This window comes from Calypte anna, chromosome 27 (assembly GCF_003957555.1).
Source record: "Calypte anna isolate BGI_N300 chromosome 27, bCalAnn1_v1.p, whole genome shotgun sequence".
NCBI classification, from domain to species: Eukaryota; Metazoa; Chordata; class Aves; order Apodiformes; family Trochilidae; genus Calypte; species Calypte anna.
The window spans coordinates 1,105,623-1,126,929 of record NC_044272.1 but is presented as its reverse complement, the minus strand read 5'-3'; the positions used below and the strand labels follow the sequence as shown (position 1 = coordinate 1,126,929).

General features: G+C 49.4%; 2 protein-coding genes across 4 annotated transcripts in view; both read left to right on the top strand.

The window, feature by feature from the left end:
* The first annotated feature begins 463 nt into the window (after positions 1–463).
* Positions 464–15,110, top strand: MED1 (mediator complex subunit 1). Its single transcript, XM_030466095.1, has 17 exons — positions 464–633; positions 2,050–2,156; positions 2,728–2,806; positions 3,008–3,062; positions 3,188–3,320; positions 4,030–4,058; positions 4,422–4,493; positions 4,778–4,852; positions 5,414–5,487; positions 5,668–5,757; positions 6,164–6,275; positions 6,497–6,621; positions 6,809–6,927; positions 7,323–7,524; positions 8,155–8,250; positions 8,359–8,464; positions 9,691–15,110. The coding sequence occupies exons 1-17, from the start codon at positions 606–608 to the stop codon at positions 12,932–12,934; spliced, it is 4,746 nt and encodes a 1,581-aa protein (XP_030321955.1). The 5' UTR covers positions 464–605; the 3' UTR covers positions 12,935–15,110.
* A 1,232-nt stretch (positions 15,111–16,342) lies between these two features.
* The window catches only part of FBXL20 (F-box and leucine rich repeat protein 20), a 34,626-nt gene continuing 29,661 nt past the window's right edge, over positions 16,343–21,307 (top strand). For 2 of the 3 annotated variants that reach the window (XM_030466097.1, XM_030466096.1), the window contains exon 1: positions 16,343–16,615. In XM_030466097.1, coding sequence (XP_030321957.1) covers positions 16,574–16,615 — 42 coding nt within the window. In that variant the 5' untranslated portion in view covers positions 16,343–16,573. The remainder of the gene's footprint in view (positions 16,616–21,307) is intronic. The other variant, XM_030466098.1, reaches the window with a different exon arrangement.

Genomic DNA, 21,307 nt, shown 5'->3' with positions numbered 1-21,307 from the left:
GAGCGGGAAGAGGAGGAACGGGGAGGGAAAAGTCGCGTTCCTCTTCTCGCGAGAGCTGCTGCGCCGCCGCCGCTGCCGCCGCCGCCACCGCCTCCTCTCCACGCCCGTTACTGACACTTTATTGAGGCGCTCCCGCCCCTCCGGCCCTCAGCTCAGCCCCGGGAGGCGCCGCCCCGCCCGGACAGGCTAGGCCAAGCCTTGTCACAGCCTCGTCCCGTCCTATCCCGTCCTCCCGCCGCTCTCCTCCGGGCCGGGTGACGGCTAGAACCCGTTTGAGCGCAGCGTTCGGTTCGGTTGTGACCGCGGCCGCTGAACCGGCGGCTCCTCCCCCGCTGCCGCCGCCGCCGCCAGGGCCTGAGGGGAGGGCAGAGGGGGGAAGGGGCGGGGTTTGCCGCCGCGCGCCCCGCCCCGCCCCGCCGCTCGCTGCCGCCCGCGTTGTCTCGCGAGAGTCTCGCGAGAGGCGGGGAGCGCAGGGATGGCGGCGGCCGCTGCCGTGTGAGGCGGCTCCGCAGCGGCCCGGCCGCGGCTCAACCCCCGCCCGGCTCCCGGCCTGAGGTGACACCGCCGCTGCGGGGCCTTGAGGGCCGCCAGACCCCGCCGCCGCCATGAAGGCGACGCCGGGAGGTACCGAGGGTGAGTGAGGGACCGAGGGAGTGCTGCCGGGGAGGAGCGGCGGGCGCTGGGGTTCCTCGCCGGCTCCGTGAGGAGATGAGGCGGCCCGCGGGGCTGGGGCTGGGCTTGGGGCTGAGGTTGGGGCTGGGACTGGGGCTGGAGCTGGGCCTGGGCTTGGGGTTGGGGTGTGGGGCTGGGGCTTGGGCTGAGGTTGGAGCTGGGGCTGGGGCTGAGGTTGGGGCTGAGGTTTGGGTTTGGGTTTGGGTTGGGGTTGGGGCTGGGGTTGGGCTTGGAGCTGAGCTGAGGTATCTCCCTGGAAGGCAGCAGCCGGGATCCCTTGGTCGCTGGCACCACGCTGGGTTTTCCCTGGTGCTCTGGGGGAATCGTGTGGTGTCTGTGCCGGGGTGGTTCCGTTGGAGGAAATACAGGTGGATATGGTCCGGTGGGTCGAGTTTGGATGAGGTTTGGTAGAGCTGTTCTGTACCTGGAATCTTAGCCCTGCACCTTGATAAGGGTTGTCCTGGCATTGGACACTTTAAGTTTCAGCTGGATGGGGTGCTGGGCCGGCTTGTCCAGACGATGCTTTTGCCAAGAAAGGTTGGAACAAATGCTCCTTGATGTCCTCTCCAACCTGGCATTCTGTGAGACATAAATATTTGGAGGGAGGGTGGAAAGCAGCCTGAGCCTGGCTGGTTCCTCTGTGACCCAGTGGCCATGGGTCCAAGCTGAGGCAGGAGGCTCCAGCTGAGCATCAGGAGACACTTCTTCCCTGTCAGGATGCTCGAGCACTGGGTGCCCAGACAGCTGGTGGAGTTTCCACCCCTAAGGAGGTCCAAAAGCCACCCAGACATGGTCTGGCACAGCCCTGCTTGGGCAGGTTGAACCCAAGCTCATCACTTCTGTGGTTCTGACGTGGCTGAGAGGTATAAAGTGTCTGAGGTTTATTTGTTTCTTACCTGGGGTCAGCTTTAGGTCTGCAAACTGTGGGTGCAGCAACAATCAGACCCCCAGAGTTCTGCAGGTGGGGGCAGCAGGGCTGCATGGCCCAGCAGTTCAAATGTCACAGATGTGTTTGCCCTGGAGCTGCCAGTGACAGGGTTTGTTTTGGCAGGGGTGGCCACTGGGATGCTTTGGTGCAGAAAAAGCTGTTTCTTAGCCCAAAAAAAGGCAAAACCCCAGTAATGTTGAAACCTGCCTTCTCTGTGCATGTCTGGTTAGAGAGCAGGGAAGAACTGGACCAGTCTTTGTGCTTTTACCTGACTGGTGGCAACTGGATCAACTGGGTTGAGGTTCTTTTGATGATGGAAAAGTCTTGGAGCTAAACCAGCAGTAAAGGAGTTTGATGGAATTATGTTTAGTTGGAATCCCTTTCCATTACAACTGTAAAACTTCAGATATTGTCTTCTCCTCTTTTCTGAACACTCCCCTGGCTCCCAGAAACAGAGAAGCTGAATAAGATGAGCACCCTCTTGGAAAGGCTTCACACAAAGTACAACCAGAACAGACCTTGGACAGAAACCATGAAGTTAGTCCGTCAAGTCATGGTGAGAGCTGTTGGCATCTCAGCTGGAACCTTTCTCAAGTCTTTATAATAATTTTATTACCACTTTGCCTCCCCTTTTACAGCCTAGGGGCAGCTGTCACCTCAGAAAAGGCTCAAACTGGTGGGTTTGGCCAGTGCTGTGTCAGGCTGTTGGGCTTTGTAAGGAAGTTTGGTGATGCTCAGGGTTTGAAATACCAGTCCCTGGGTTTGGGAGAAGGAGGAGCAGGGAAGAGAGGAATATTTTGTATATTTTGTGGTGTTAAAAGTTCTCTTGTCTCATTGTTTCTGTGTCATCTCCTACAGAACTCTTTGGGTATTAAAATGTTTTAAGCAAGTTGCTCACAAGAAACTTTTAAAATCAATGCCAGGCCTGCCTGTGTTACCTGGCTTCCAAACTGGGGACTGCACTCCTGCAGGAACCAAAATGGGTCATTTTGATGTAATTTTGGAATGAAGGGTCCTCTGCTTTTGGTTGCCTGAAATAAACCTCACTCAGCTGATCAAATGTAGCAGTAATTCCCTCTTCCTGAACAATATGCAAAAAAAGGACCTTTTTCTTCTTTCTGTCTCAGGAAAAGAGAGTTGTGATGAACTCTGGGGGGCACCAGCACCTGGTGAGCTGTCTGGAGACTCTGCAGAAGGCATTAAAAGGTTGGTACCTCCTCTGGGGGCACCTACAAACAGCTCAGCACTGCTGGGGAAGTGCTCCAGACCCTAAAAGCAAGAGAGGTTGGTGCCTCTGGGCCTCTGTGAGCAGAGGTGGGAGGGAGCAGCTGGTTGGGGTTGGTTTTTATGCTGATGTTTGATTCCTGGGGCTCACTTTGGGTTTTTTTTTTTGCTCTTTCCATGCAGTATCTTCCCTGCCTGCCATGACAGATCGTTTGGAGTCCATTGCCAGACAAAACAGGTACCTCTGCTCCTTGGTTTTCTGCCAAAGGCTTTTCCTGTGGCTCTCTACACCTCAGTGCTGGTTTGATTGGTTTTTCTGTGTGCCTCTCACAGCAATGTTTTTTTCTTTGTGTTGTATTTAAGCCTCGGATCTCACCTGAGTGCAAATGGCACTGAGTGTTACATCACTTCAGACATGTTCTATGTGGAGGTCCAGTTAGATCCTACAGGGCTGCTCTGTGATGTCAAGGTGGCTCACCATGGAGAAAACCCTGTGGTATGTATTAATGACCAAGAGGAGGGTAATTAATGCCTTTGTGGCTTTGGAACTGTCATTTTGGGTCCCTTTTGTTTGTTTGGGTTGTATCAAATGTCCCACTGGACCAGGCTCTGCACCTTTGCTGCTCTGTTTAGGGCAAGCAAAAGCCTCCCCTGAGGGATCCTTTCTTGTGGGTTGAGCTGATCAACACAACACGTGCAGAGGCCATTTTATTGCTGGTCTCTCTTTCTCAGGGTGGTTTTATAACTGCCAGGATTGTTTGAGGAAGTTAGTGCTGTGGTTCTGAGAGTTCTGTTTCTGGAGGAAGGAGAGGGAAGTTAATGTAAAACTCAGGTCTGTGAATGGAAAGTACTAAAATGCAGAGTGCTGACAGAAAATGGCTTTACTCCCCTTCTGCACATGTATGAAGTGTGACAGTGGCCTGGCCACTTGGCTGAAAACAGACATTTTAATGTCTCTGTGCAAGATCACCATTTCTCACAACTTTTAAAGTTTATTTCAAGTGGAAACTGCATGAATTTGTCCCAGGTGGGGTTGATGAGCAGAACCAGAACCAGATGACTGTGGGGTTGTGAGCATTGTGTTGCTTCTCATGGAAAGCTGATGCTCAGAAATGTTTCTGTCCCAACATTTTACAGTTGTTGTGCTGCAAAAAGACTGAAATTGCTGCATTTGACATTAATATTGTATTTTCTTTCCTTTCCAGAGTTGTCCAGAACTGGTGCAACATCTGAGGTGAGCAAGAAGAGTTGTTTATTGCATTTTCTGACAGGTCTCTCTTTGCAGTAGTAATCTAATGCTATTTTATGTCTGGAAACACAAAATATTTCATAACTGTTCCTTCCCCACAAAGTCTCTTTACCTCTCCAGGGCTCTGGTTCTGCTTCTGAGTGCTGTGCATTCTCTCTTGGAAACCACAGCACCACATTCATCAGAATTATTAATGCTGAATAGTTTAAAGAATGTGTTTTGTAGCTTTCTTGTAGCAAAAGCCTTTCCTTAAGTGACTTTGTCTGTATTAATCCAACTCCTCACAACCAAACCTCACTGTTATGAGTTTTGAATGCTTGTTAAACTTCTCCTCCCTCTTCCTTTCAGAGAGAAAAATTTTGATGAGTTTTCTAAGCATCTGAGGGGGCTTGTGAACCTGTACAAGTTGCCAGGAGACAAGTGAGTCTGGAATCTCTTTATTTACACCCACTTAGCTCAAATTAAACAAATGCTTACATTTTCATCCTGTGTGAGCCCACTGACTTCATCACCAGGACTTCCACCTGCACACAGTGGCTGGGGAGGACTTGATGTGAAGTGGGAATGCAGGATGAGAAGCTGTAGTTTGGAATAAACTCTCAGTCTGACAGCCTGCAGCCCAGCTGGTTCTGGGAGCTGGACCTCACTGCCCAGTTCCTTTCCATTTTTCTGAGGTTTTTTGCTTTGTTTCTTTGTTTCCCCAGCAAACTGAAAACTAAGATGTACTTGGCTCTGCAGTCCTTGGAGTTGGATCTCTCCAAAATGGCAGGGATGTATTGGTAAGGAGATCTGCAGTGGTTTATTGGGTTATTTTTACTTGTTATTATTATTTACTTATTATTCTACTGCATCCTGGTGTCTGCCTGGCCATGCCAAGGGCTTTGTATCCAGGAATTGTCCCCTCAGTGCCTGTGATTTCTGACATGATTGCCAAGAAGCAGTTGAGTGCTGAGGCTGTAGATGGCCAGTGCCAGCAGGAGAGTGATAGAAAGATAAACAATTACTCAGAGCTTTCTGAGCTATTCCTTTCTAGCTGCAGAATTCAACTGAAAGGAAGTCAGGAAGGCAGAAAGTTTGTAACCAGGTAGATCAGTGCCTTTTACAGCAAGAAACTGAGAAACATTTGGCCCTTTTTCACTGGTGGAGGTGGAGTGGAGAAATCATCCACACTAGAGAGGGCAGGAGCTTGTGTTTTGCCTGTTGCAGTGTGAAGTTTAAGATTGCTTTCTCTGTGTGACTGAGAAGTGTGTGTGTGGGGCTAAGAGCTGCCATCAGCACATGAAATTGGGCTTCAGGTGGGACTCTGGCTTGCTACAGACCCATGGTTGCTTCTCTTGCAGGCAAGCCACCAATGCAAACCCCCTGGACAAGATTCTTCATGGCAGTGTTGGTTATCTCACCCCCAGGAGTGGAGGTATCTTCTATTAACAATTAAAAAAGCAAAAAAAACCCAATTCCTTTGCTCAGGCTCCCCTTGGACGTTGCTTTCAGCTTAACTGGTGGTGCACTGGGTGGTTACAGGGGTTACCAGTGGTCAGGTTAACTGGTTAACTGGTGTTGTCAGGATGCCTGTTCAAAAGCCTTTCTCCCACAGGTCTTCTGATGAATCTCAAGTATTATGTCTCACCCTATGATTTATTTGAAGATGGCACTGGAGCTCCTGTTATTTTGCACGAGAACAATGGTAGGTCAGCTTTAGAGCCTGCTGCCCACTCGTGCTTGAAGGAGAGGAGAAAAGCAGAGTTTGAGCAGTTTATCTCCTTTCTGTTGTCTCTCTGGAGGACAGGAAAACCATAGGTTGGCTTCCAGAGGAGCAATTAAAATTGAGGCTGGTCTTGGAAAAGAAAAAAAAGTGAAATTGTCTCATTCATGACTTGGTTTGCTTTATAAACAGCACATGGGAAACTTGAAATGTGCTTGGAATACATTTGGCCCACGTTGTGAGAGTGTCACTGCTTGGGCTGTAGAGTGATAAGAGTGAATGCTGAAAGCTGTCAAGGAAGAAAGGAGTTTCCAGCATTGTGATACTGAATTCCTGAAGCTTGCTTTGGGTTTTTTTCACCAATTTGGGTTTTTTTTTTCTCTTGCAGTTCCTCGGTCCCTGGGCATGAACGTGTCAGTGACAGTGGAGGGGACCATGGCCATGTACAAGCTCCCCATTGCTCCCCTGATTATGGGCTCTCACCCTGTTGACAGCAAAGGGTAAGGGAAGGAGGTGCCATAAAGCACTTCCATGCTGTCTTTAAGGCAAGAAATGTGTATTTTGGGTCTGTGAGGTGGGTTTTGAGCCATGTCTTGATTTTTAAGGACTAAAAATCTGCTTGCATTGAAGCAGCCAGCCAGCTGGATGTCTGGCTCTCCTACCAGAAGTCAAGAATCATTACCTGCCTCTAATGAGATCCTTTCTTAACCCACTATTTCAGAACTCCTTCCTTCTCCTCCATCACCAGTGCCAACAGTGTGGATTTACCTGCTTGTTTCTTCCTGAAATTCCCACGTCCCATCCCGGTCTCTCGAGCTTTCATTCAGAAGCTCCAGGGCTGCACAGGTGGGTTGCAGAGCTGTCAGACAGCTCCTCCTTAGGTTTTTATTAATAAACTGCTGCTAATTTTCAAAGCATGACATTTACTCAAGGTTTTTTCAGTACATTCTAGACAGGTTTCCTTTTCAAGACAGGAATGCACCATCTCTTCCTAGCTCCTGGCTGTCATCCTGTGCCATTTTTCTCTCCTCAGGCATCCCCTTGTTTGACACACCACCAACCTTTGTGCCCTTGTATGAGTTGATCACACAGTTTGAATTATCCAAGGAGGCTGATTCTCTGCCTTTGAACCACAACATGCATTTCTATGCAGTAAGTATGGGGTCAGAACCAGGGTGCTGCACTTCCAGATGAGCACTTTGGGCTTTTGCTACCTCTTCCCATGGGGCATAAAGGAAATGGGGACAGAATTTATCCCCAGGCAAAACCAACACTATCCAAACGTTAGAATTCAGATAGGTGTGACCACAGTAATTAATATAATTAGGTAATGAAAGATAGATTGCTGCAGGAATGACCCCAGAGTTCTAGGACTGACCTTCCCAGGTGTTGGATCCAGGGCTTGCTCTTTCCTTCCTTGATCTTGGATCCAGGGTTTGCTCTTTCCTTCCTTGATCTTGGATCCAGGGTTTGCTCTCTCCTTCCTTCCTCTCTTTTATCACCTTGAACCCAGCGGTATTTGGAATAAAGCAGAAATTGTTTGTCAGGCTCTTCCAGGACAGCAGCACTGTTACTTTCTGAACAAAGATGCTCCTCTCCCAGATGGAAGAAGCCTCCAAGGAACTCTGATCAGTAAAATCGCCTTCCAGCACCCTGGTCGGGTTCCTCTCATCCTCAACCTGATCAGACACCAGGTGGCCTACAACACCCTCATCGGCAGCTGCGTCAAGCGCACGGTGCTGAAAGAAGGTGGGTACAGCCCCGAGGGGAGTGGGCTGTGTGGGCAGCAGGAAGCCCTGACTGGGTTCCCAGCTGGAGGAATAACAAATGAGACCCTTGCTGCTCCCCTTCTGCCCAGGGTGTGTAAAGCCCTGAGTGGAATGGGCTGTATGGGTCACAGGAAACCCTGACTGGGTTCCCAGCTGGAGGAATAACAAATTGAGACTCTTGCTGCTCCCCTTTCTGCCCAAGGAGGGTACAGCCCCAAGTGGAGTGGGCTGTGTGGGCAGCAGGAAGCCCTGGCTGGGTTCCCACTGGAGGAACAACAAATGAGACCCTTGCTGCTCCCCTTTCTGCCCAAGGAGGGTAAAGCCCTGAGTGGAGTGGGCAACAGGAAGCCCTGGCTGGTTTTCCAGCTGGAGGAATAACAAATGAGACCCTTGCTGCTCCCCTTTCTGCCCAAGGAGGGTACAGCCCTGAGTGGAATGGGCAACAGGAAGCCCTGGCTGGGTTCCCACTGGAGGAATAACAAATGAGACCTTTGCTGTTCCCTTTCCCCCCTCCCCCTGTGTTTTTTTTCTCCTCTATATGGGGGTATTGAGGTGGTGCCTCTGGTTCATCCCCTGCGTTCCCTGATTTAACAGCTCCCACCTCTTTCAGATTCTCCTGGGATCCTGCAGTTTGAAGTTTGTCCTCTCTCTGACTCCTGTTTCAGTGTCTCCTTCCAGCATCCCGTGAACGACTCCCTGGTGTGTGGTAAGTGGACTCAGTAGTAGCAGGAGTGGTGTCTGTGGGGAGGCAGGCAGGGTTTTCTTGCACTGCAGCCAGGATTTTGATCTCCTCCAAACACCTCCTCTCTTTTAGTGGTAATGGATGTGCAAGACTCTACTCACGTGAACTGTAAGCTGTACAAGGGGCTGTCTGATGCTCTGATCTGTACAGATGATTTCATTGCCAAAGTTGTTCAAAGGTAAGCTGGATTTATTTTATTTTATTTTGTGCTGCTGCACTCTCCAAATCATACAGATGAACTCTCTGTTTATCTCACATTTATCCCAGCTCTTCTGGAGCCTTTCTGTCCCTGGGTGAGTTTTGGTAGTGATTGTTTGGAAGAGAGGAAAGCTTAGAGCCCTACTGAAAATTCCATTCCTGACACTGAACCACAGCTGCTTTTTTCTGAGTGTGTGACTGAGGTGCTGACCTATTTATGCCTCCTCCTGGAGTCAGCTGCTAAGTCTTGTAAAAAGTGGCAGAGCTCCCCTGCAGTTTGTCATTTACAGAGCCCTTTTATCCAGGTTCCTCCACCCCAGCCACCATTCAGCACGCAGCAGAGTGTTAACAGGGCAGAGCACAGCCCTCTGCAGTGCCAGTAGTTGGTTTTCCTTTCAGATTTTTATAGGCTTTGCCATCCTCCAGCAGAATGTGGCTCTACCTTTGGTTTTTGTAGGAAATTTGTTTTGCCAGGCTTAGACAAAAGTGTTTTCTGGCAGGCTCAGGGTAACAACCCAGACTGCATCCTCTGCTTTATTGACAAGATCCTGCTCTGTCAGCTATTGGAGTTAATGAATTGATTAATTTTGATTGATTTGGATTGATTAATTTTCCCTTTATGACTTCAAGGTGATGTGGAGAGGCTCAGTTGTCTTGTGGCTGGGGCATTTACAGCTCATGGACCTTGGCTCTTTTGTGCTGGTGTGATCTCTGCTGTTAAAATCTCTTCAGTGACTGTTGCTAGAGGGCAGCAAAATACACTCTCCCCTCTGCCTCCTGTCTTGCAGGTGTCTGTCCATCCCTGTCACTTCTCCCCTCTTTCTTTGTCTCCTGTCTTGCAGGTGTCTGTCCATCCCTGTCACTTCTCCTCTCTTTCTTTGTCTCCTGTCTTGCAGGTGTCTGTCCATCCCTGTCACTTCTCCCCTCTTTCTTTGCCTCCTGTCTTGCAGGTGTCTGTCCATCCCTGTCACTTCTCCTCTCTTTCTTTGCCTCCTGTCTTGCAGGTGTCTGTCCATCCCTGTCACTTCTCCCCTCCTTGTCTCCTGTCTTGCAGGTGTCTGTCCATCCCTGTCACTTCTCCTCTCTCTTTGCCTCCTGTCTTGCAGGTGTCTGTCCATCCCTGTCACTTCTCCCCTCCTTGTCTCCTGTCTTGCAGGTGTCTGTCCATCCCTCTCACCTCTCCCCTCCTTGTCTCCTGTCTTGCAGGTGTATGTCCATTCCTGTCACCATGAGAGCAATCCGTAGAAAAGCAGAAACAATTCAAGCAGACACACCAGCCCTGTCCCTCATTGCAGAGACAGTTGAAGACATGGTGAAGAAAAACCTTCCCCCAGCCAGCAGCCCAGGGTATGGCATGACAACAGGCAGCAACCCCATGAGTGGTACCACTACCCCAACCAACACTTTTCCTGGGGGGCCCATCACTACTTTGTTTAACATGAGCATAAGCATGAAAGAGAGGCATGACTCAGTGGGCCACGGGGAGGACTTCAGCAAAGTGTCCCAGAACCCTATTCTCACGAGTTTGTTGCAGATCACAGGGAATGTGGGCTCTGCCATTGGCTCAAGTCCAACCCCTCCCCACCACACGCCACCACCAGTATCCTCACCGGCAAGCAACACCAAGAACCACCCCATGCTCATGAACCTTCTCAAAGAGAATCCCCCTCAGGATTTCTCCACTCTGTATGGGAGCAGCCCCCTCGAAAGGCAGAACTCTTCCTCTGGCTCCCCCAGAATGGAAATGGGCCCGGGGGGGAATAAACAAAAGAAAAAAAAATCCCGCATGCCGGCCGACAAACCCAAGCATCAGACTGAGGATGATTTCCAGAGGGAGCTCTTTTCAATGGATGTTGACTCCCAGAATCCTATTTTTGATGTCAACATGACTGCAGACACCCTGGACACCCCTCACATTACTCCAGCACCCAGCCAGTGCAGCACCCCTCCTACTACCTACCCCCAGCCCATCCCTCACTCTCAGCCCAGCATTCAGAGGATGGTTCGGCTCTCCAGCTCCGACAGCATCGGGGCCGATGTCACTGACATCCTCTCAGATATAGCAGAGGAGGCTTCCAAGCTCCCCACCACTAACGAGGACTGTCCACCCATTGGTACTCCAGTCAGAGACTCATCTAGTTCAGGACATTCACAAAGTGCCCTCTTTGACCCAGATGTTTTTCAGACCAACAACAGTGAGAACCCTTACACAGACCCGGCAGACCTGATCGCAGACGCTGCCGTGAGTCCCAACAGTGATTCCTCAAACCATTTCTTTCCAGATGGGGTAGATTTCAATCCTGACTTGCTCAACAGCCAGAGTCAGAGTGGCTTTGGGGAGGAGTACTTTGATGAGAGCAGTCAGAGTGGAGACACTGATGATTTCAAGGGCTATGCATCCCAGGCTCTAACTACTTTGGGGGTGCAAGTCCTGGGAGCTGACGGGGGGGAAAATAAGTTTAAGGGGAGCGCTCAGTCTGACACGGTAGATTTTAGTATTATTGCAGCTGCAAGCAAAGCACTGGGGTCTTCTGACATCATGGAGCATCACAGTGGAGGTCAGAGCCCTTTACTGAGTACGGGGGATTTAGGGAAAGAAAAGTCTCAGAAACGGGTAAAGGAAGGCAATGGTTCTGGAAGCAACCTGGCAGGTCCCGGGATAGACGGGAAGCCGGGGAAGCGCAGCCGGACACCATCCAGTGATGGGAAAAGTAAAGAGAAACTTCCAAAGAGGAAGAAGCAGGAGACAGATGGGAAGTCTCCATCTCACAGCTCATCAAACAGGCCTTTCACCCCACCAGCAAGCACGGGTGGGTCCAAATCTCCTGGGAGTTCAGGCAGGTCTCAGACTCCTCCCGGTGTAGCTACTCCTCCTATTCCAAAAATAACCATTCAGATCCCCAAAGGAACAGTGACTGTTGGGAAACCCTCTTCACATGGCCAGTATACAAGTAGTGGCTCTGTCACCTCCTCCAGCAGCAAAAGCCATCATAGCCATTCTTCCTCCTCCTCCTCTTCTTCCTCCTCTTCAACCTCAGGCAAAATTAAAAGCAGCAAATCGGAAGGGTCTTCTGGCTCAAAGATGAGCAGCAGCCTCTACTCCAGCCAAGGCAGCTCAAGTTCAGGCCAGTCCAAAAGCTCAGCTCAGTCAGTAGGAAAGCCTGGATCCTCCCCCATCACCAAACATGGCCTCAGCAGTGGTTCTGGAAGTACCAAGATGAAGCCTCAAGGAAAGCCATCGTCGCTCATGAACCCTTCCATGAGTAAACCAAACATCTCCCCGTCTCATTCTAGACCCACGGGAGGTTCTGACAAGCTTGCTTCTCCCATGAAACCTGTCCCAGGAACTCCTCCATCATCTAAAGCAAAATCACCTATCAGTTCTGGTTCTGGAGGCTCCCATATGTCTGGGACTGGATCAAGCTCAAGTATGAAATCGTCTTCAGGAATGGGATCCTGTGGGTCTATGTCTCAGAAACCACCTCCTTCATCAAATTCTTCGACAGCATCTTCATCTTCCTTTTCATCTGGTGGGTCTTCCATGTCTTCATCTCAGAACCAGCATGGAAGTTCCAAAGGGAAATCTCCAAGCAGAAACAAGAAGCCATCTCTGACTGCAGTCATAGACAAACTTAAACACGGGGTTGTCACTAGCGGGCCTGGTGGAGATGACCCAATGGATGGGCAACTGGGGCCAAGTTCCAATTCCTCAAGCCATACTATTTCCTCCAAGCACAATATGTCTGGAGGTGAGTTCCAGGGCAAACGTGAGAAGAGTGACAAAGAGAAATCTAAAGTCTCTGTTTCTGGAGGAGCTGTTGACTCTTCCAAGAAGACTTCAGATTCCAAAAGCGTCGGGAGCACCGGAGTGGCCAAAATCATCATCAGCAAACATGATGGTGGTTCCCCTAGCATTAAAGCCAAAGTAACCTTGCAGAAACCTGGGGAAGGAGGTGGGGATAGCCTGAGGCCTCAGATGGCTTCTTCCAAGAGCTATGGATCCCCTCTCATCAGTGGATCCACTCCGAAACACGAGCGCTGCTCTCCCAGCCACAGCAAGTCACCAGCATACACTCCCCAGAACATCGACAGTGAGAGTGAGTCTGGCTCCTCCATTGCTGAGAAGTCCTACCAGAACAGCCCCAGCTCTGATGATGGCATTAGGCCTCTGCCTGAATATAGCTCAGAAAAACACAAGAAGCACAAAAAAGAGAAGAAAAAAGTCAAAGACAAAGACCGGGATAGGGATCGGGATAAAGACAGAGACAAGAAGAAATCCCACAGCATGAAGCCAGAGAGCTGGTCCAAGTCCCCCATTTCAGCTGATCAGTCTCTCTCCATGACAAGCAGCACAATCCTTTCAGCTGAGCGACCTTCCCGGGCTAGCCCTGAGTTTCTGATTGGGGAAGAAGATGATGATCTCATGGATGTTGCTCTAATTGGCAATTAATTCTCTTAATGTCTTCAGAAGACGAGCTGGACGCAGGACCTGCAGGTTCTGGAGGTGGAAAGAAAGGAACCATTTGTCACAAACCTGCCACGGGGATTTCTGTGGGGTGTGTTTGAAGAGGAAAAAAAAAAGTATTTCCAAGGATCTCCAAAGTCTTGAATGGAGTGAGAGCACCAGCAGCAGCTCCTTGGGCATGCTGAGTGCTGACTGTGGCCTTCACCCCATGGACACTTGCACCCTTCCTGAATTTCTAAGTATTAATGGCCCCGTTAGAGATAAGGGGCACAAAGCTCAGTATGTAAGCAAACCCCAAACTGATGCAAAGAGAAACATAGGCTGTTTGGGGAGAGTCTGAGTTCCTCTGCCCCTCTTCCCACTCAGAATTAAGTTGCTTTTGATTTTAGGAAGTTTTAAAGGAATTATTATAGGGTCGGGTTTTATTCTTTTTTTTTAAAAGGTGGTTGGAAAAAGAAAAGAAAAAAAAAGTTAATTTATTTTCTATTTGTGGCATTTCTTCATTCAATGCTGGATTCAGTGCTGTGGAACTTCACCTTCCTCTGACAGGAGCTGCTCTGCAGGATCAGGCACTGGGGCCTGCTGGGTGTCAACATTTTATTCCAGGTCACAGGGCTGAAGGAGCTGTTTTACCTTTGACTTCCCCAGCATTTAGTTATTTATTTATGTCTGGAGCTGAATGCCTGGTGCTGCTGGTTCTCACACAGCCTCTGCTTTAACTCTACCGTGTGGAGCCCGAAGGGTCTTGAGAATTAGGGTAAACCCCATGGATTTGGGCAGCTCTGCAGCCACTGTCACTTTGGTGACGTTGGGACAGACGTTGGAGCAAAGCTAAACAGACCAAGGACTCCTCCATCCTCTCCATCCAAGTGTTGCTTCCTTGCCAGCCTGGCAGACAGAGCTTCCCCTGATGCTGTTGGTGATGGACTGAGCCCTGTGGATGCTTTGGGGCCACAGTTCCTGGATCCACTGGGAATATTGCCATGGACATGGACAGAGCACCTCCTGTGTGCTCCCCACTCAAACCCCAGCCTTGTCTCCACAGTCTGATTCTGTTCCTGAGCCCTGCAGGGTTTCATTTTGCTTTTTTTTGTCTTTTTTTTTTTCCCTTTTACCTCCCTGACAGCAGTGCCCACACTACAGGTGAGCATTGCTCCTGCTGTGTCCTAGAGTCAGCACCAGCACTGCTGGAAAAACAACCTCTGGTTCCTCTGGGTAAGGCTTGCAGCAGATGGAGTGATTTCCTTAAAAGAAGGATTTTCCCCCTTTTTGGCTGGAATTAAGAGCATGACTCAGGCATCCTCTGTGATCTTCTCTTGTGGTCCCTGAAAGGAAAAGAGTCTCAGGGGAGCATTTTATTTTTAAAAGCAGTTAAATGTGATTCACTGAAGAGGAATGTGGGAAATCAGGAGTCCTGCAAACACATTTCCTTTGGAATTACTGAGCTGATTCCCACTCCCCTTGGATTTTGCTGTTGATTCCTGGAGATCAGGATTTTCCCTGCAGGGATCAGGTTATATTTAACTTTTGGGGGATGCAGTTTGAAAGGATGTTGAGGTTTTCAGTTGCTTTCAAACCACAGGGATTTCCAGCCCTGCTTTCAGTCCAACCCAGGCAAGGAATTTCTTTTCCAGCTCTTTCCAAGCTGGAGCTTTCTGTTAGGGGGCCACTGTCCCATTAATCACTGGGATTTCTCACCTCCTCCTCCTGCCCTCAGCTTAACTCCAGGGCTCCTGTGGAATCCAGGGGCCTGAATTTCCCCAGACTCCTTCCCTGGCTCTGGGGGAAAAAAAAACTTTTATTTCCCCCTTCCAGCCTTTTCTCCTCGTGCTCTGCATCCTGCAGCTTCCCCCTCACCATCCTCATGGGTCAAGAAAATAGGAAAAAAACAATCAGCAAAGTCTAAACCAGGAGCCAGTGGCAATTTGGGATCGTGTGGTTGTGGGGAGGCTTGGAGAGGGTGTAAGGAATGGGATAAATCTATCTGGAGCCTCCTCCAGAGGTGGTGCCTGCTCAGGAATGGTGCTTGGGGTGACTTTGTCAGGTTCTTCTCATGCTGCCCCTGATTTATTTTGAAGTTATTTTGTTATAGAGCCCTTTGATCTCTTCTGGCTGGTGTGAAAGCAGCAAGAGCCTTTGGAAAGACTGTTCCAAAGTTGAATCCTTTGGGTTTGGAGTTGTCACTTAGGTTGGAAAAGATCTTGAAGATCACTGAGTCCCTCAGTCAGGGTTTTATGGGGCTGTTTGCTGGGTTTGTGTTAACCAGGTGTGTTTTAGCAGTGTGAAACACAGGGAAAGGTGGGAGGAAACCTTCTGCAGCTCCAGGATTCACCCAAAAAACGTGGTTTGAAAGGAAAGAGCCACAAACCTTTCCTCTCTGCTCACCCCAGACCAAAGTTTGGGATCTGAAATGGCTCCTGGGGGAGCTGTGGGGTGGCACCCACCCCAGCTCACAGCTTTTCACCCCATTTCTGTGCATTGTCCCCTCCTCTTGTGCCATCAATCACAAGAGAGGGACCAGAGCAGATGGAGCTTCACAAAGTGTCTGTGCTGACTTCTGACTCGTGACTGCTCCATCTCTCAGAAATGTTCTATTTTTAATTTTTTTTTGGTTTTTTTCTGATTCTCAACAGTTCTTTTGGCATCTTTCAGTAATGGAAAGATAAAAGAGGTGTAAATAAAATTTTTAAAAAATATATATTAAAAAACCCACAAAAAACAAACCTTTTAATCTCGGGTCAAGTGGAGATTAGAAGCAAAATGGTTCTTTTTCCTGGAGGCTCGTGATGCAAAGACCCCAAAACTCTCCTGTTTTGTACCTCCCGCCTTGCCGGACTCTCCCCCCTTTCCTTTTGGAAGCAGGGCCAGAACCCGCTCTTTCTTTACACCCAATAAATCCAATGAATTTCCTACAGAGCTCTCGGGGTCTCTCTCGGGGTCTCTCTCGGGGTCTCTCTCGGGGCGCCCTTTCCAACCACGCTCGATTTTCCCGCCACGATGACATCACCGCAGCTCGCCCTCTGATTGGACGAGCCCTGCGGCCTCCACCCGGAAGCGACCGAAACCCTTGGGGTGTCTGTCTGTGTGGGGGGGTCCCCTTTATCCCTTCACCTCCTCCGTGTCCCCCCCCCCTCACTTTAGGACCCCCCCCCCACCTTAGGGCCCCCCCCCGATCCCCACGAAGCCCCCTGAGAAGGGGGGGGCCCAGGCGTCCCCATCCCACGGGTGGGGGGGGGGATCCCAGCAGCGAGTTGGGGGGTGGGCTTTAGAAGGGGGGGTGCTCTATGTGTCCCCCCCACCCCATATTCTGGGGGTCTCTCACTCACCCCTCACCCCCCCCGTCTTTTTTTTTCCCCATTATCTCCCCCCACCCCTCAGCGCGCCGTCCCCCCCCTCGCTGTCCAATCAGCGGCGGCGTTGCTGGCAGGTGCGGAGTGTTTTTGTTTTGGGTTGAAGTTGAGGCCGAAGGAGGAGACGCGGCGGGTGGAGGCCGCGGAAGCCCCGGCAGAACCCCCCCTTCCCTCCTTCCCCCTTTGCCCTTCCTCCCTCCGCTGGTTTTCCTCCCCCCTTCCCCCCCCCCTCCTCCTCCTCTTCCTCCTCCTCTTCCTCCTTCCCGGCCCCGCCATGCGGAGGGAGATGAACGGGGTCACCAAGAGCCGCTTTGAGGTGAGGCCTTGGGAAAGGGGGGGGGGAAAAACAAAGAAAACCCCCCCCCCCCCAAAAAAGGGGGATGAGGGAGGGGAAGGGGGGCTGGAAGGTCTTGTCCCAACCCCCGGTCGGTAAAGGGCAAAGGTTTGCGGGGGGGCAAAAAGTTTCGACCCTTCCCCCCCCAAATAAAGGAAAATCCCAATGGGGTTTTGGGGACACACACACACCCCCCAAAGGTGGTCCTAGGGGTGGGGGGAAAAGCTGGGAAATAAATAAAAGGGTGGGGGAAAGGTGGGAAATAAAAGGGGGGGAAAGCTGGAAAATAAAAGGGAGGGAAAAAGCTGGAAAATAAATAAAAGGGTGGGGAAAAGCTGGAAAATAAAGAGGGGGGGAAAGCTGGGAAATAAATAAAAGGGTGGGGAAAAAATGGAAACTAAAAGGGGGGAAAAGCTGGAAAATAAAAGGGGGGGGAAACTGGAAAATAAACAAAAGGGGGGGGGAAAGCTGGGAAATAAAAGGGGGGAAAAAGCTGGAAAATAAAAGTGGGGGGAAAAGCTGGGAAATGAAAGGGGGGGAAAGCTGGAAAATAAATAAAAGGGTGGAGGGGGAGGGTTTAGTTTTGGGGTGGTTTTATTTTGGGGGGGGGAATAGCCAGGGGAAAATGTGATTGAGAGAGTGGGGGGTGGACAGAAAGCTTGAAGGAATAGGACACAAATCCCTGTGGATGTTTGGGAATTCTGGAATAGTTCTCAGCCCCCAGAGGGAGAGCAGGGGGGGGGTGTTCATTTTTTATGGCTTTTGGGTGGAAATGCCCCCTCCTGCTTTCTCTGTTCCCTCCTGGTGTCTGCGAGGATAAAATGGGAGGAAAAGAGGAATATTGGGGATGTGTCTGAGTGTCCCTTGGGATGGTGTCCAGGGAGAATCCGGGTGGGGGTCTGGATCCCTGGGGAGGGGTGTGGGATTCCCCAGGGAATCAGCTCTGGAGAGGTTTTGTGATGGGGCAGGGGAAATGATTTAATTTTTTTTTTTTTGTGCTTCCTCTTCCCCTCTGTGTCTGGAGGAGGATTTGGGGTTAAATCCACTTTTCTAAAGGATAAAAACCTGGAGCAGAACCTGGGAAGCAGGAGGCTGCAGGCAGGATGTGCTCACCCAGGGTTGTTTTTCCCATTCTTGGCTGCAAAAGGGGGGGGTTATTTTTTAATATTTTTTTTGTCTGAGAGGGTTTGGTGTTGTTTTTTTTTAATGACTGCAGAGTGGCTGATTACAGGGAAGAGTGAAAACACCCTGCCAGCAATCTGTGGGGAAAATCTTCTTGTCAGGGCTGAAATGCTGGAGTTATTCCACTTTGGGGAGAGCTTTTCATGGGGTTGGACCAAAACAAGATTCACCCAAATCACTGGGGGAAAAAAAGAGTGGGGAAGAGTTTTGTTCTGGGGCTTTTATTTTATTTTATTTTATTTTATTTTATTTTATTTTATTTTATTTTATGGTGGAATTGTGTGTTAGTCTCTTCCTGCAGCCAGAAATGGATGATTTGGAAAAGCAAAATGCTCCAAGAGTATTCAAGGTATAAATAATTTCTCAGTTGAGGAGGAATTGGTGTGTTACAGCACTGGCTTTGAGCTGTAAGTGGCTTTGTTGTATTTTTGGGGTGTGTTTTTATTAGGAAATTGAGGGGTTTATTAACCCTTGCATTGATTAGCTCTGACCCACTCACCTAGATATCCTGGAGGGGATGAGTTTAAGACTCTTTTGCTTGAAATACCTGGCTTTCCAGTGAGGGTTTTTTGGGCTGAAAAGCTTCTCCAGTGTTAGTGTGTTCACACTTGGGAACAGATTTCTTTTTCAGAGCTAGCAAGCCAGCCCTGCTTTCTAGAAAGCAGCTTGGAATGTTTCTGCTTTAAAAGTAAAAGTCCTGAGTGAGGAGAGGATGCCTTTTGGTGTAATGGTTCCTATTTAATGTGCCATAAGGACAATTATGCAGAAATGTGTTGAGACTGGAAGGTGCTCTTCTGAGCTGCTGAATGTTGTGAGATGAGTGCAGGCAGCATGGGGCTGGATGCTTGGTGATTAATTCTGCTCCTACATAACCCCCTGCATCACCTCTGGATTAGACACAGAGCTGACTGCCCTGGTGGTTTCCCTGTCTGAGGAGGGGTAAGTAGGGCCTTTGGGTGTCTGGAGTCTTATCTTGGGGGAAAAAATAGCTTGATGCAATGACTGATGTAAATCGTGCCTGTTCCAGGCTTTAAATAACAAGGGAATTATTGGAAGGGAGGTTGGTTTGGGTTTTCAGACTTAGTTTATTGTCTTGTTAAGCCACCTGAACAGATTCCTGGACTCTTGTTGGGTAATTTGAAAAATCCCATCTAGATTGGATTTAATTTCTTCCTCCTGGAGTCGTGAGGAATGGTGATGGAACAGGGGTTAAGCTGCTTAAATCTGACTTGTTTCTGGGTTTCTGGTCCATTTGTGTAGCCAGCCAACCAGTCCAGGAAGAATGGAACTCTTTTAAAAGAGGGAAGGAACTCCAGCATGCCCAGCCAAAGCATATTCTAAATAAGTCCCTTTACAGGAGGTGTGGCCACCACAGAGAAAATAACCACTTACTGTAGCAGAGCAAACAAAAAGGCAGAACATTACCCAGATTGACTCCTAATTTTCTGTGGTGTTGGTTTAATATGGAGCATGCCCTGACAGGTCACAGTCCTGGCTTATATTTGGAGTTCTCTCTGCTTCCTCTCCTACCTGAGATGTGATGCCTGAAGAGCTACAACCAAAAAAAGAGCAAAGAAAAGGGGGATGTCATCTCCTGCTGCTCTGGAGTGACTGAAATCCTCCACTTTTAGAGCATTTTTGCCTCCCAAGGGCTCCATCACTTCTGCTCTCCCATTTCATCCATGTTTCCCTGGCCTGGGGTGTCACCTGGAAGCAGTGTCCCACTGGCCCTCCTCTCACCAAAATAAATGAGGCACAAGCTGCAGAGCTGTATAAAATCCTGTAAAATCCTCCTGGGTTTTTCCCCAAGCAGGGATCTCTTGCTCTGGTGCTCCCTGGAGCCATCTCTCAGCTTTAAGCCAATAATAGTTGCTTTTTCCCAAAGTATGAGCAGGACGTGGATTCTCCACATCCTTAAACAAAAATAACATCCCCAAAAAAACCCCAACATCCCCCAAAAAAAACCCACCAGCACCATCCCTCCCAGCTTCCTCAGGGAGCCTTTGAAACCTCCAATGAGCAGGAGGTGATTCTGGCTGTGAAGTGTTTCTCTGTGGGGCAGTTTGTCCTATTAAAAAAAAAAAAAAAAAAAAAAAGTGAAAACACACCAAAGTGTGAACACTGGGGATGGACCTGAGGGATGAGCATCCCTGTGAGGCTCAAAAATGCCCCAATCCAGTGCATTTCACAGCATTTCTCTCCTAGGATTGAGGATCTGAGGCAGTTCTGAACCTTTGGAGCTTTGCTGGTGGCCTCTGTAGCTCCCAGGCCATGAAATGAGGTGAAAGCAAAAGGAGGGACTCAAAATGCTTTAAAGTTGAGTTGTCTTCTGATAATGAATCCTCTCTGCATCCTGAAAGCTGAGCTGAGCCATCCCACCCATCCCCTTCCTGCATCTGCTGGGTTCCTGCCCCTTGGGTGCTGTTCCCGTGGATTCAGATGTTCCCTTTGGGTTCAGAGCTGATGCTTTTGGGGTTTCCTTTGGTCCCTTTTGCTCCTGGGTGTTTCATCCTTCTGCTCAGGGCTTTGTGATTTCAGGGGATGGAGGTTGTGTGAACAGACACAAAGCTGGGGGGAGTATCCAGAGCTCTTTGCACCCCACTGCCTCCTCTCTCAGTGCTGATTTTGAGCAGAAACTTGTAAAAGTTCTCCCCACCCTCTTTTTTTTCTTTAAATAAATGCCACACTTAGGTGTAATATTTTTTTTTTTTAAGCCAGCACTTGAGATCAGGGACCTATTTTTTGGCAGATGAATAATAACCCAGTGTTACTTTATTGTGCACAAAGTGATTGTTTCAGTGTTAAGAGATGCCAACCATCACTTGTGTCCCATCCCCCCCCTGCCCTTGTCCTGTGGCTCCCTGCTCCAGCAAAGAGGAATTCAGCAAGATTTGGAAGCAGAAGTCAAACTGGTTGTGCAAAAGAGCCTTGACCCAGGCCACAGGGAGGCTGGGAAGGATTAAAGAGGAAAATGGCTTTTTGTTGGAGGAGGGGGCAGCAGCTGAGTTGCTCAGGATTTCTCCTCTGCAGTCTCTGTGCTGTGTTTTGCTGCCCAGGTACAAAGAAACCAGAGAAGGTGTAAGGTGGGGGAAGGATTTAATTGTGAAATGAGCTGCTAAAGGTGTTCCAGAAACCACTTGTGATTGCTTTTCCTTTTTTTTTTTTTGTGGAATGGGGGGCAGGGGGAGGTTTCAGTCTCCTCACTCTTTCACCTTGTAGTCTTTGCACGAGGCAGCCACAAGCACATCTCAGCTGTGATTAGGCAGAGCAACAGCTTTACAAGTGTTGGATTAAATAAGGGTGTTCTTTGACCTCAGCCCGTGTCACCTGAGAGAACAAGCTGGTGCTGCAAATTTTTATTTATTTTTCTTCGTCCCCCAAACCAGATTCTTCCTTTTTTTTCTTTTTTCTTTTTTTTTTTCCTTTTCCCTCTACAAGGAGCTGTGCTTGCAAGTTGGGCAGCAGTGGGAAAGCTGGCAAACAGTCATTTCA